Source organism: Dysidea avara, chromosome 9 (genome assembly GCF_963678975.1).
Source record: "Dysidea avara chromosome 9, odDysAvar1.4, whole genome shotgun sequence".
NCBI lineage: Eukaryota > Metazoa > Porifera > Demospongiae > Dictyoceratida > Dysideidae > Dysidea > Dysidea avara.
In genome coordinates, this window is record NC_089280.1 from 27,367,742 (window position 1) to 27,381,491 (window position 13,750).

The following is a 13,750-nucleotide window of genomic DNA, read 5'->3' on the forward strand; positions in this document are numbered from 1 at the left end:
GCTCTGGGGCACTTAAAATGTCAAATGGCAGCTTGTTGAAACAGTATCGGCCATTGTTAGTAAGAAAGGTTGTCGGCAGTTTGGAAGATGGTGATCAAAGTGGTATTTGCCAAATGCCAGAATTTGCGTCTAGCTTGCTGAACATTTTGGCACCAGTCAATTGTGCTAGGGCATCATCCACTGTCAGAAGTGGGTGGACTTCACTTTGCACATTGGTGTTAGGGGACTTAAGATCAACACAAATTCTTACAGAGCCGTGTTTCTTCAGTACAATCATCATGCCAGCACATGTACCGTGGTGTGGGCTGGTCCACTGGGGAGATCACTCCCAGAGATTCCATCTGGTTTAGCTCATCTTGAACTTTTGCTCGTAATGGTAGTGACACATGTCTTGAAGTAAAGGTGGCGAATGGCTTGGTATCAGGTTTTCAGTTAAATGTTATATTCATCACCTAGGTTTCCCAATCCAGAAAACAGGGATGGAAAATTGCTTGGGATGTTTTCTGGAATATTTGAAATCTTGTGACGATGTTTAAGTGAGAGAATCGAGGGAAAGCCCAGTATTGAAACCATCGACAACGAACACTGGTTGGGAGGTTTGTCTACCTTTGTAGGTGAAGGTTTCTTAAAATTGTCCGAGTACATTCAATTTCATACTGGATGGGCCGGACAGTACTTTTTGAGAGGTCATCAGTTGTAAGTTAGCAGATCGACTGTAAGTGTCTGGGGAAATTGCTGTTACCTCAGCTCCTGTATCCAGTTTAAATAGAATTGACTTACCATTGAGTTCCAGGTTGAGTATCCAGGATGTTTCTGATCATTTACAGTGTCCAGGAAGAATTCGTCAACATTGCTTTTACCAGTTCAGTTAGTGATTTGGATAGGCAGCATGAACTATAGTTCCCTTTTTGTGGCATTGGCTACAGGTGACATCTTTAGCTGGGCATTTGTTGCAATTATGTGGTTCTTTGCCACAGTGTTTACATTGTTTGGCACTGGTATGTTGGAATTTCTTGGTGCCCTTCCTTGGGTGATTACCTCGACATGAAGCTTGCAATCGGTCTAAATTACATGAGGGGTCGGAGCCTCCTTTCAATGAATCTTGTTGCCCATGAACAGCTTCATGTTGATGGATCGCCCTTTTAGCTTTTTCCAGTGTCAGTTCGGGATCCAACTGTAGCCTTTTGGAAAGATGGTAGTCTTGGATTCCGACGACGAATCGGTCTTGAATCATTTCAGAGGTAAGGTTTCCGTAATTGCAGAATTCAACCAGGTTGTAAAGTTCAATGATGAATTGCTCTGCTGTTTCTCCATCCATTTAGACTCTATGATTAAATCTTGCTCTCTTGAAAATTACGTTTCTAGTAACTTTGAAGTAGGAGTCAAACTTGTCTATGACAGTATTGTACTCTAGTCGTTCCTCTTGGGTGATATTAGTGGACACTAGCGCTGTCTCAGCTTTTTTGCCTATTGCATACAGCATGTTGATTTGCTTAGCTGCAGCTGCATCTGACAGTCCAGAAGCAATATGAAATTGCTCGAAATGCTGCTTCCATCTCAGCCGGTATTCAGGAGCCTTGAAGTTTAGCAGATCGAGTGGCTTTAAATTGATTTGAGCCATAAGTTTGATCACTATGCTGCCACCATGTTATGATAATTAGACATGTGTAACAATAGTACAGTCACGTGCATTGAACCTATAATTAGTATGGTTACATCAACATGTGTGCATAGTATACAGTAAGTCAGAGTCACACCATAATTATACGTTATAATTTTACACATTTAGTGTAGTTAGTTGGAGATAGATTACACTGTTTAAACAGCAGTATGCATTCAGTTCATTAACTGTATGATAAAGTACTCCCACAATTGCCAGTTATAATGTCACTTTTGCATAAATATACGTACAGGCAAGTGCCTAGAATTAGAATCATCTCGCATCAGTCTATTGACTTCAATACAAACAAGTTCACTGGATCATAGTTACCTCCTTTGAAATACATTTCTGTAGAATGTCGATATGTGAGAGTGTTTATTTTAGTTGTTGGTAAGTCTTCCTCATGAAAGGTTGATTAATTAACTGCTGAGCCTGGCTTGTTGGTGTGTCTCGAAGCAACTGGCTGAAACGTAGGCATTATTATTATTGGAGAAATCAAACTTATAACACACTGCAACTCAATTATTAATGATTAAGGAACTAGTCACAAGAGTGGAACGTATGATAAATTCAAAGATATTTCTACTTCTGGTAACAATGATCCGGCACGAAAAACTGGATGATTCCAATATAATTGCAGATAAGGCTTATTAATAATTAGCTATTTGACTGCTATGACTGACCTAATAGGGTATCTTGATATTGGTACTAAGTACATGCCACCCAAGAAATTTTAAACATAAGACCCTCTGAAATTTAATGTGAGACTGGTTTCTGTATTAGAATGTTTGTTATTTATTGGTACACAGTAGATCGAGCTGGCACAATGCCTGTTTTCTATGGAGCTAGATTATTGAGGGCATGACCTCAGCACTGATTATTAGAGGTGTTGTGGTGTGTTCTCTTTAAGGGGGCTGGCAATTGTTTTAAAAGCACAGCTTAGATACTACCCAATACTACCAAGGATACTACAGTCCGTTTAGCACCTCAAATAGTTGCGTGGTGGTCTAAATAAGCTCCTTCAAAGAAAGTGTCAATACGGAAAATTAATGTGTAGGTATGGTTTCCTGGCATGACCATTTAATTGAAGATAAAAGAATGGCAATGTGCAGAAGGCGAAGTGCAGAATGCAGACATTCGTAGGAACAATAAAAGGCATATTCCATCTGTAAGTTTTTTTGTGCATAAAATGGAGACCATGTGCTGCTTCGTTTGGCCTCTAGCCTTGCAACTGTGATTGGATAGACCAAAATTCCAGTTTTGGTAAGTTTTTTGAAATTTAATATCTGTACACCTGTAAGTGTTTTCTTGTTGTAATTGACATTGAATGGAGTAAAACTATACAGTATTTTGTGAAGGTAGCTAATTTTCATCGCATATGATATTTCCATGATGGTTTTTAGATGCGGCTTTTTAGCGGTGCACGTCACTTTAGGGAAACCCTACAACTGTACTGTTTGATTATTATTATAATCTTATTTTAAGGTTACACTGCAGAAAAAGTGAAATAGTTTAAAAAAACATAAGTGTACAACCACAGCTGTCTGTTGGAAGTGTTTAGTTATGTATAGATAAGTAATAGATAATATCTAGCAGTGTTGTGTTCTATAAATCATATGTCTTAAGCAATTTTTCATTATGTTTTAGTGAAACAAAGCATGATTGACACACTTCAACAAACAAAGGCTAGTGGCTCAACTTTAAAACTGTCATTTGAATCTATTGCATTTACTGGATCAGCTAGAGCTGGAAAAACTAGTTTCCTCAACTTGCTTAATAAAAGAAAATTCAAACCACATCACCACAGCACTGGGGTGGTAGAATCTGAACATGTTGTGACAGTAAAGCAAGCTGGGGTAGTTGGATCAAGTGAAGACTCTAAATGGATAGAATTAAATCATCAGAACATGCTAAAACAGCTTTACAAACACTTATGCAATGTGTCATTAACAAAGAATACTAAAGAAAGCACAATGAAAAAAACTATGTCATTACCCAATCTGCAGGACCCATCAATAATTCCAATTGTCACTGCTTCAAAAGTATCCAGTAAAACCATGTCATTAATAAATTTACGATCACCACCAAGCAATCTAAATATCAAGAAAAATAATCTGTGTGCAGTTGAAGGTGACATTGCATCAGTATATAGAACTTATGAAGAACCATCACTAGGTAAAGTGTGGAATATCATCAACCTTTTGGACACAGGTGGGCAGCCTGAATTTGTTAATCTTCTCCCAACTGTTAGCAGTTCAATATCCCTCACCTTCATTGTCCTAAACATGGAAGGAGGAGTAAAAGCTCTAGATAAGCCAGTATTGGTTGTTCACAGTGAGCATGGTAAACAGTCATTTGAGCCACATCCTATAGGCCTTACAAACCTGGATCTTGTTAAAATGCTCATGGCATCCTCTAAGAATTCTGGTTTAAGAACTTCACTACCAATCCAACCGTCATACAAAGGTGTAGAAAGTGATAACACATATCAGTGTTATGTGGGTACTCATGCAGACAAAGTAAGTGAAAATGAGATCAAGGAAATCGAGAGCAAATTAGACTCTGTTGCACTTGAGCTGAAATGCAGGAAATATTTGTGGGAACAAGATGAAAATGTACTATTTACAGTTGACAACACAACAGCAGGTGGAGATAGTGAGGATCACAATGCTAAATCAGTTCGTAGTCGCATTCAAAATCTTGTTGGGGAGAGAAATGTCTATGATGTACCTATCACTTGGCTAATATTGTTGCTTGAATTACAGAAACTCAGTGCTGAGAGAAAAGTTAGCTTTATATTATATAATGAAGTACAGTACATATGCACACAAGCAAACCTGTGTCAAGACATCAGAGAAGTGCAATACGCTTTATTGTTCTTCCACATTATGGGAATTTTGCTTTACTATCATGATGTTCCTGGCATGTGCAAGTATGTGATTGTTGACCACCAGTGGTTGTTTAATAAACTGACTAGTCTTGTGAAGGTGTCTTTTCCAAGAAGTGGCTTTGATCAAGAAGTTATCAGTCAATTTAAACATGAAGGTTTATTTAATAAGTCATTGATCCATCAAATACGATTAGAGAAGGACATTGATACGGAGTGTTTTATTTATTTGTTGATTTATTTGAAAATCTGTGTTCCAATTAACCAAGAGAAATATTTCATGCCGTGTGTATTACCAAGCTATGATTTTCAACAATCTGGTTGCAGCATTCTTGATGAGTATGGTCATCTTCAATCTGAGCAGTTGTGCATTCAATTCTCACATTGTCCTCTACCACAAGGATTCTTTTGTTGTCTGGTTGTAGAAGTTTTTCAACATTTGCCAGAAAACTGGAGACTTCCTCTACAGTCTACAAAACGCAGACATCATACCTACAGCAACCTGATAAGTTTTCACACATCAGACACTGGTCATTCTGTATCACTAATTGACAGAATTGGATACCTTGAAATTCAGATAAGACATGAAGAAGACACACTTCCTATTCATAATGAAGTCCGTGAAATTCTTCTTAGGGCTTTGGATAGTGTATGCAACCGCCTTCAGTATGAAAACAAGCGGTTAGAGTTTGGCTATTTGTGCAGAAATGACAAGCATACAAGTGAAAATCATTTGGCAATTCTACAAAACACTGATACTTCTACAGAATGGATATATTGCAATCATGGTAAAATGAAACTGACACCTTCTCACAAAGTGTGGTTTCAGGTAAGCATATTAAACCTTAGTTATTGGCATCTATAATTTTACACTGTAATTTTTTATGTCAAAATTATGATGATCAAGGCACACTGTAGTGTGTTGTGCAGCCAAGGAAGTCATCACATCACATTGTGAATATATTTACAGGAAGAAGGAAATGCGATTTTCATGAATACGTAGCTCTGTGTTCCCTACTTGAATTGTAATCATTTTTGCATTGCGAATGCCACGATATATAGCATCACTGAATTTATCACTTCATATGCTGCCAATTGCATTATTGTTGGGGCCATGTGATAGTAGAATCCAATAGTTAGGGTTGGATCAGATAATTCCAAGAAATAGATTTAAAACACTCTTATAGAGCATTCAAAAAGTAACCTCAATTTCACTAATATGGTTAAGGATGCGAGTGTGTTAGGTATGGAGATCCCTGGTTCAAACTCTGGTAATTTTTACATTTATTGTGCACTTTTTTATCTCCAACCCTGCAATTTTACACTGCTTTATAACTTTGTAGCTGTAACTCTATTGTTTTTCAAACCATCAAAAGGCTATATCCATACTTGGTTTACCCTGTAGCCATGACAAAAGTTAGTGATGTGAATTTCACCTTAATATGCTCCTCATTTGTGCCAAAGAACAAAGCAATTGAGTTACACATTTGTGTTTTATAACAATTTTTGCGAAGTGTGCATAAATAAATTGAAGCCCCAATGGCTTAAGAAGAAAAATGACAGCCATAATGCAAAAATAGTGTGATTTGGAGAAGGGGCCATGGAGCTATGCACATCAGACAATGCTGTTTTCAATCTTCCTGTCAATATACTCATTTTTTGGCTGCATGACACACACTACCATGTGTCTTGATTATTTTCTTTTGTTCCTACTGAAGTTATTTAATGTGTAGGAAATTGTTTGTGAATAGTTTATTTGCATGGTTTTACTTGTACATTCAGCAATATCCAGTAACACAGCCCCATCCGTCTAATCTTCCACCTCCTACAAATACCATAGCAGCTGGATGGGGAGGGGCTCCTCTAGAGAGAGTGCATTTTAGCAATTTTCCATCAGTGGGAGTATGGCATGGTATGCCACCTGCACATATGGTTAGAACACAGCAACCCACGATGAATCAGCCAATGAGAATGGAGCAGGATATATCACCTAAGCGAATGAGACTAGATCAACTTGCAGGTACCATAATTTGCTTTTTTCATTGTAAATTTCATATGCAAAAAGTTATACAGAAACTGTTCACTTGATTTTTTACAATTGCCAAGTACCATAATTCGCTTTATTTTTGTGATAAAAATTTTTGTGTAAAAATGATTTACGTGAATGACTGCTCTATTAGAGTAGTTCAATCTTGCAAAAAAAAAATTTGTGTAAGACCAGCTATCAACCAAAACACATCAAGCATTAACAGTGGCGGATCTAGAAATTTTCAGAGGGGGTTTCAGATTCCACTCAACTTCAGCCTAGCTGTAAGTCAAAGACCAATATAAAAAGGTCACAACCTGCTGTTGAACACCATAATAGTGATTTCAAGAGTAAAAGTATGACGTTTCGCCAGTAGAAAGTCCTAATATAATACACTATGTATAACTCATAGTGATTTTATCACCCACATGACAAGTCGTAAATGAATTAGGGGCACGTGCTATTTTCAGAGGGGGTTTCAGCTGAAACCATTACAACCTCCCTGTATCCGCCACTGATTAAAGAATGTTGTGACTGACAATATTTATTACCACTGTAGCGACCATTGCTGTAAAGCAATGAGATACTATAACAGAGCAGCCACATTAAAAATTCCTCCATTGCTAATCATATGAAAATATTTTTTCATGAAAAACATTATCATGAAAATTTTTTGTAGTGAATTAAATATGGTAATCAAATTTTTGCTCATAAATCTTTATGCACTTTCCAACCCAGATTGATGTTGTGCTACTAAAAACCAGGCGCCATGTAGCTAGCTAACTCATCTGGAATTAAACAACTATGTTATGGTTTACATCAATTAAAGTTATTGTAATTTCAGATTTCATAATTCATGACTTTTTGTAATTCTTCAATTACATTGCTAAGAAAGCACTTGTTAAACAAACCACTTTTACTAACATGTTACATACAGAAGTATCTTCTAAACTGTTTTTACACTGTCTAAATAATGTTGTGTGTAATTAATTTTAGTTTAGAATGTCCATGTAAATGAGTTGTATATATGTAATCATTTTATGACTTGTTTAGTTTTTGCTGTTAGCATTGAGCAATGGATCATAATTATCATGCATGAGGATTGTGTGTTATATAACAGTATATAATATGATTATGTTGTAGCTATGGATACCACTCAGACTGCAGCTGTACAACAGGGAACTTTGTGTGAGCATATTATAACATTAATAGTTGTACACGTCCTTTAACTGTATGTACACATATAGTGTCTTTACATACTTCATATAACCAGTAGTTATAGAGATGGTCAATAGGACATGTCAGTAGGCCTCCGTTAAATATGCCAGCATAATAAAAAGCATAATAGGCTGGAGTGCTATGCCAGCATAATGCTGGCATATTAAGCGAATATTTCAAACTATGGAGTTTAATTCCATGAAACTATATCGATACTCCCTAATAGAACAGTCAGTGGAAACTGCAATAGAGCACTCAAATGCATTGTACATAGCTCCTTAGATTGATACTCTCTAATAGGACAGTCATTTATAGTGAAATAATCTAATAGAGCATTCACTGATTAAACTGTTCCACGATAATTGTCACAAATGTTGTAAACTTAGGAGCATAATGCAAGCATAATAGGAACACTGAATAAGCATAATGGGTGAAAATTTAGGAAATTCCCAAAAGCATTTTGGGCAATTTTTAAGCATATTTGACTGAGGTCTACATGTCAGACTACACACATAGCTATGGGTCACTCTTACTCACCATTACAAACCGTGTATACTGCACTACTCTGTGCTCATACATACTTGATGATTTTTATTATTAGTTATGAAAATGAAGCAACGAGAACTACTCCCAGATGATGTGATGTCAAAATGGGAAGATTTGGGCCTTCAGTTGGACTTTACTGCTGATCAATTGGACACCATCAGCAATAATCATGAGAAAGCTGTGGGGACTTGTTGTAGAGAGATGTTGAAGAAATGGTCTCGGCAGTATACACTTCCATCTCCACAAGCAGCGAAACAGTTAATAGCTGCAATACACAAAGCTCACAATAACTACTATGCTGAGCAACTAAAAACTGGTGAGTGCCTGTATACACTACACTCAAGTGTATTGTGTTACTCTACACAGAGATAGAAGGAGGACAAGAATTTAGTCAAAGATACCTACTAACAACTGTTGCTGAACAGATAGCTTGTGACTGGCGTGATGTTGGTATCTATTTGGGAGTGAATGTAGATAACATTGAGAAGGAGCACAATGCCACAAAAGCCAAGTTTGAGGAGATGATGTCAAGTTGGCTCAGAAACCAGACTGATCCTGAACCAGTTATCTACGATAAGCTATATAAAGCTCTCAAGGCAGCTGATCAGACAGCTGCTGCTGAAAAGTTCAAAGAAAAAGTAGAAATGCAGATCAATATAACTTAAACATTATACAAAACTGCACTAATTGTTTTGATATGCTTTATACATAAATTTAATGTGATTGATGAAATTGGAAATGCACTGAGTGGCCTCATTGTGAATGATGGGGTATTGACTCAGTGAAGTATCTCCCTCATCTTGGGTACCTGATAGGATGATTAATGGGGAAATTATTGATGCATGAGGTTAAGGCTTTGGAGCTTTACAAGTTGTATTCTCACCTGTCTGTTGACACAAGTGACAATGCATGTTGTCACTGTTTTTCAGTTGTTAAATGCTTGTAAAACCCAAAGGGAAGGTAATTCACAAAAGGTGAGGAAAGTCACCACACCTGTATTTCGGACCGCTGAAACTATCATCAGCTGTAGGAGCAGACACAAGGGGAAAAAGTGACATTTCCAGATCAAAAATCAGCATGGAAATGTCAGTGTTGAATTATCTATATCAAACCTGGAGTAAATCAGTATCCCGTACGTAAATGGTGTGACATTTCCTAAAACATTGAAAATTTCATGTGTCTGGACATTTAATAATTTTAGGGATGCAGCAATTATGCCAGCATAATTTCGGGCATAATAGGTATGTGTGGGAATCAGGAATTATGCTAGCATTTTGAGGTGATTATAAAGTTTAACAGTAGGAAAATCTACAGATTGCACTATTCTGTTTAAAAAGATTGATACTCTAATAGAGCAGTGAGAAACTCTAATAGAACAGTCACTGAATATTTTACTCTAATAAAGCAGTCACATTGAAATGAAATACTCTAATACAGCAACCAGCTAAAGAATTCAAGGCTATTGAAGCTTAAACATCAATGAAAATGGTCTGATACAGCAATAAACTGGCATTATTAGCCAATTATGGTGGCATGATATTATTTTGGGAATAATGGGCAATTCTCAAAAGCATGCATAATATTATGTAATTTTTTGAGCACTGCTCAAAAGCATAATGCTCAATTTTTGGAGCATAATACCCTCATGCCTAAATAATTTCCTCTGCCAAACATTTGACATGTTGTTAGATTTCCTGGTATTCAGATATATGACATTTACATGAGATTCTTAAGTCAAGGACACATGGCATGCAGTGAGATTCAAATTCCTATCTCACCGACCAATTACATCACAAATAATAAAAAAAGAAGAAGCAAGATAGCATGGTTTGACCATGTGAGACTAGCTGTGTGTCTTGATATGTAGGCCAGTGTGATAATTAAATGTGAAAACAATTATGGCGACCAAGAAATTAATGGCTGCAATGATGCTATGTCAACCATTATTAATGGACGTGTGAAATAGTGTTTTTTTTAGTTCTGTAAATTAAACTACACACTTGACTGTCGTGCACCCACACAATTGTCGAATATGTTAAGAGCTACATATATATATAAAGTTAATGCAGGAGGCTAGAGCTTCTCAACTTATTCAATATAGCCCTTACACTTTTGAAGACTAATATAGAGCTTACATGTACACTACTTATAAACAGACTACTGACTGTTTATGTAGTATCAGTGGCTTTCTAGGATTTCTTCTTTAGGTGTGACACTGTGAAAAAAGCCCAGAATAATAAGGTCTATAACAGTCTTATTATGTTAGTACTGGAATGAAATAGTACAGCATATATTAATAGATTAGTACTTTACTATAACAAGCTTATTGAATACATTTAAGACAGTCATATATTAGAGATTAAATCACTAGTATAGTGCGGTGTATTATCAGACTATACTAAACCTATTTCAACCATATATTGGCTACTATACTACTGTACTTTTTACTTTCCATAACCTTAATTAAATATTTTCTATAATTATATTTGTAATGAATTTAATTCTGTAAATATGTTAAAACCACAATAGGTACAGCTAGTAAATCAATGTCTCCTTGGCCATGACAGTATCAAATCAATTTCGTCATTTATCAGTCTTTATCCAACTGCAGCAGGTAAGACAGTAAATACAATTCACAAGTTCCATTACAAATTACCTGTATTATCATCACTATGTAGAACTCTGTGACAATCTGTTAGTCGTCTGGTAGAACTGTCCCACAGCTCTAATACAAAGATGGTAAATATAATGTGTACTCTGGACAATCGTTGGACTTACAGTTTGTAACAATATGAATCTCATAAAACCTAGACCTTGCCTGGAAACCTAGTATTACCACGTAGAACGGCAGCTAGGTCCCACAACTCTATTAAAGATGGTAAATATAATGCGTATACTGAACAATCATTGTACTTACAGTTTGTAACAATCTTTTAAAACCGAAACCGAGTCTGAGACCGACAATCCATGTACAACTAAGACAAGTCTGATAAGACGAGGTCTCACAACCCTAAATGGAGGCAAACATAATTCATATTCTGGATTATTTGGTGTACTTACAGGTGTTATCAGTGAGTCTAGCCAGACATAAAACAGCCACTTAGTATGTGACTTGTTGGGCTAACGTGTTACGTAAGCTCACAAGAAGCATCTGATACACTGATAACCAAGTCCAAGAATCTTGTAATCACTAAGTACAACTGAAACAAGACTAAATATAATATAATTTGCATACTCTCAGTGAACTTACTTTTGTTTGCAATACGAGCATGGTCAGTGAAATAAGGACAAACAAGACGGAACAGGTTCTTGAAAGCACTCAACTCATTAACAGTGCCAGACAAGGTAGCAGCCGTCAGCTGTTGATAAAAAGTAGTAAAAAACATGAAGAAATGAGACCGGTTCCCAGAAGAAATGAGACCAATTTCCACAAACCTAAACGGGTAAATATAAATTGTATACTGGACACTCTCAGTGTACTTACTTACAGATGTTAGTAATAAGAACTGAGACTAAGTCTATAATTCCTACCCTATTGAAAAGAAAATGAATAAAAACACAATCAGGCTTAATGCACTTACAGCTGTAAGTAATTAGAAGATGACGTTGAACAACTCCATGAAAAAAGAACAAAACTGTCCACATATAGTCGCTACCAGATTCTTTAAAGGAAGCAGCTGCCATTGAAGGAAACTAACACTGCAGATGTTGTACACTGACATCCTGTAGAACTAAGAGGTCTGACAAGAAACTGTACCTCTGAAGAGTTATATAATATACAAAATCATAACAGCGGACCATGCATACTCTTACCATTGATGGCTGATGAACTGTGTCCACTCGTCATCCGCCATAAGCTGAGATAACAGGATATAAAACATGTAATACGTACACAGCAACACCAAAGTTGAATCCGGCATTTGCAGGCCATTGTCATACAATACACAATAAACAATTTAATACGGCTAAACCTATCGTACAAGCTATCATTTTAGTCTAATACTTACTCATCTAGAGCTGTTTTTGATTGCTGCCATCGAAGGAATTGTCCACTTGGCCGCGCCACTTCACCACTACAGCCAGCAGGGATGTACAATTGTGGTCCATAACTATCATCGTGGCTCATTGGACGATGGCGCCGATCGCGCACACTCTTTCCGCGAGATACACCGTCATATCACTCACATTTACAACTGCTGTACAACAATACCGACAAAGATGGCGACTTAATTGCATCTAATACGCATGCGCACACCACTGACCCCTTCAATTTTAAACAGGCATTACTACGAACTTTTGCAGGTGTGCTAACTGTGTAAGAAAATCTAGATTTGTATGACTCTTAGATTGAATAATTATTTTTTCTGGTATTATATGCATTACCGTATGAAAATGTGTGTGTATGAAATTATCACAACAAACTGAAGCTAGTTAGCTAGCTATTGTGATTAACAGAAGTGTAGCTACTTATTGTAAAATCATCATGACTTTGTTTGGTACAGTAGAAAAAATCTTAAGTCACATGAGATGGTGAAGCTAAAAATGAGACAATAATGAGATCTGATGGTGATTCTAAAAAGTTATCACATTTAGTTAAGTAAACAAAGCCATACAAAGAATGTGTATTAAACTAAAGTATCATCTGTTTCCCATAATATAAGATGGGGTTGATACTAAAGTATAAGATAGTTAGTATAATGCAAGACTATACTGAGATTATTTGTATAGTTTAAGCCATTAGATATAGCTACCATCTTATATTTCTCTTTTTTCATAGTGTGAATCAGGAATTTGGGGGGTGGCCGGGTGAAAGTCTGTGATTGATAACTAGCTACAAGTTCACAACTATGTAAAGCAGTTGAATAGTTCCAAACTACTTAACTGTATCACGAGTGTTGATTTTTGTAATTCAGATCCTATGGATGTGGGGCCTGATGTATGAGTGTTGTGATGATGTAATATCTAGAACAATTGATGCATGTGAATTATATAATTATTTATTAGTATTTATATGATACCACAATTATAGTAAAAACAAGATAATTTAAAATCAGACTTTCTGAAATTAAATCTGGGGGTATTTTACTGGCTGTATTCTGAAAGCAAACTGGCTTAGAATATGATATCGAATTTAAGGACGATTTTGATAGCTAAGAATGCTATTAATTTTATAGAAACAATTATTGAATAGCCATCACTTTAAATAGGAATTTTCATTGCTGGCAAGAAATTGATGTTTAAGTTCAGTGGCGGATCTAGGAATTTATAAAGGGGGTTTCCAGTTTAGAAGGTGGAGATATATATTGACATGAGATACGCAAACGTTTGCACTACATCGTCTGGTTTGGTAAGGTGAGACCAAAAAAAAAAAAAAAAAAAAAAAAAAAGGTCACAGCCTAGTAATAGTACATAA

At 36.3% G+C, this 13,750-nt stretch overlaps 1 protein-coding gene and 1 long non-coding RNA gene across 10 annotated transcripts in view; one reads left to right on the forward strand and one right to left on the reverse strand.

Annotated features, from left to right (window-relative positions):
- The window catches only part of LOC136267810 (uncharacterized), a 73,045-nt gene extending 63,969 nt beyond the window's left edge, over window positions 1–9,076 (forward strand). Inside the window, exons 3-7 of the mRNA XM_066062990.1 lie at window positions 3,308–5,376; window positions 6,330–6,567; window positions 7,717–7,761; window positions 8,393–8,653; window positions 8,704–9,076. Coding sequence (XP_065919062.1) covers window positions 3,308–5,376; window positions 6,330–6,567; window positions 7,717–7,761; window positions 8,393–8,653; window positions 8,704–9,002 — 2,912 coding nt within the window. The 3' untranslated portion in view covers window positions 9,003–9,076. The remainder of the gene's footprint in view (window positions 1–3,307; window positions 5,377–6,329; window positions 6,568–7,716; window positions 7,762–8,392; window positions 8,654–8,703) is intronic.
- A 1,731-nt stretch (window positions 9,077–10,807) lies between these two features.
- On the reverse strand, window positions 10,808–12,972 carry LOC136267174 (uncharacterized). Of its 9 annotated transcripts, none has more exons than XR_010706560.1 (10): window positions 12,345–12,969; window positions 12,151–12,194; window positions 11,922–12,096; window positions 11,826–11,869; window positions 11,588–11,772; window positions 11,398–11,537; window positions 11,255–11,347; window positions 11,116–11,203; window positions 10,994–11,062; window positions 10,808–10,942 (listed from the first exon to the last, which is right to left on the reverse strand). It is a non-coding gene; the product is annotated as an uncharacterized lncRNA (long non-coding RNA). The 9 variants fall into 9 exon arrangements; XR_010706558.1 differs by having other exon boundaries at window positions 11,822–11,869; XR_010706559.1 differs by having other exon boundaries at window positions 11,919–12,096.
- Window positions 12,973–13,750: the final 778 nt, after the last annotated feature.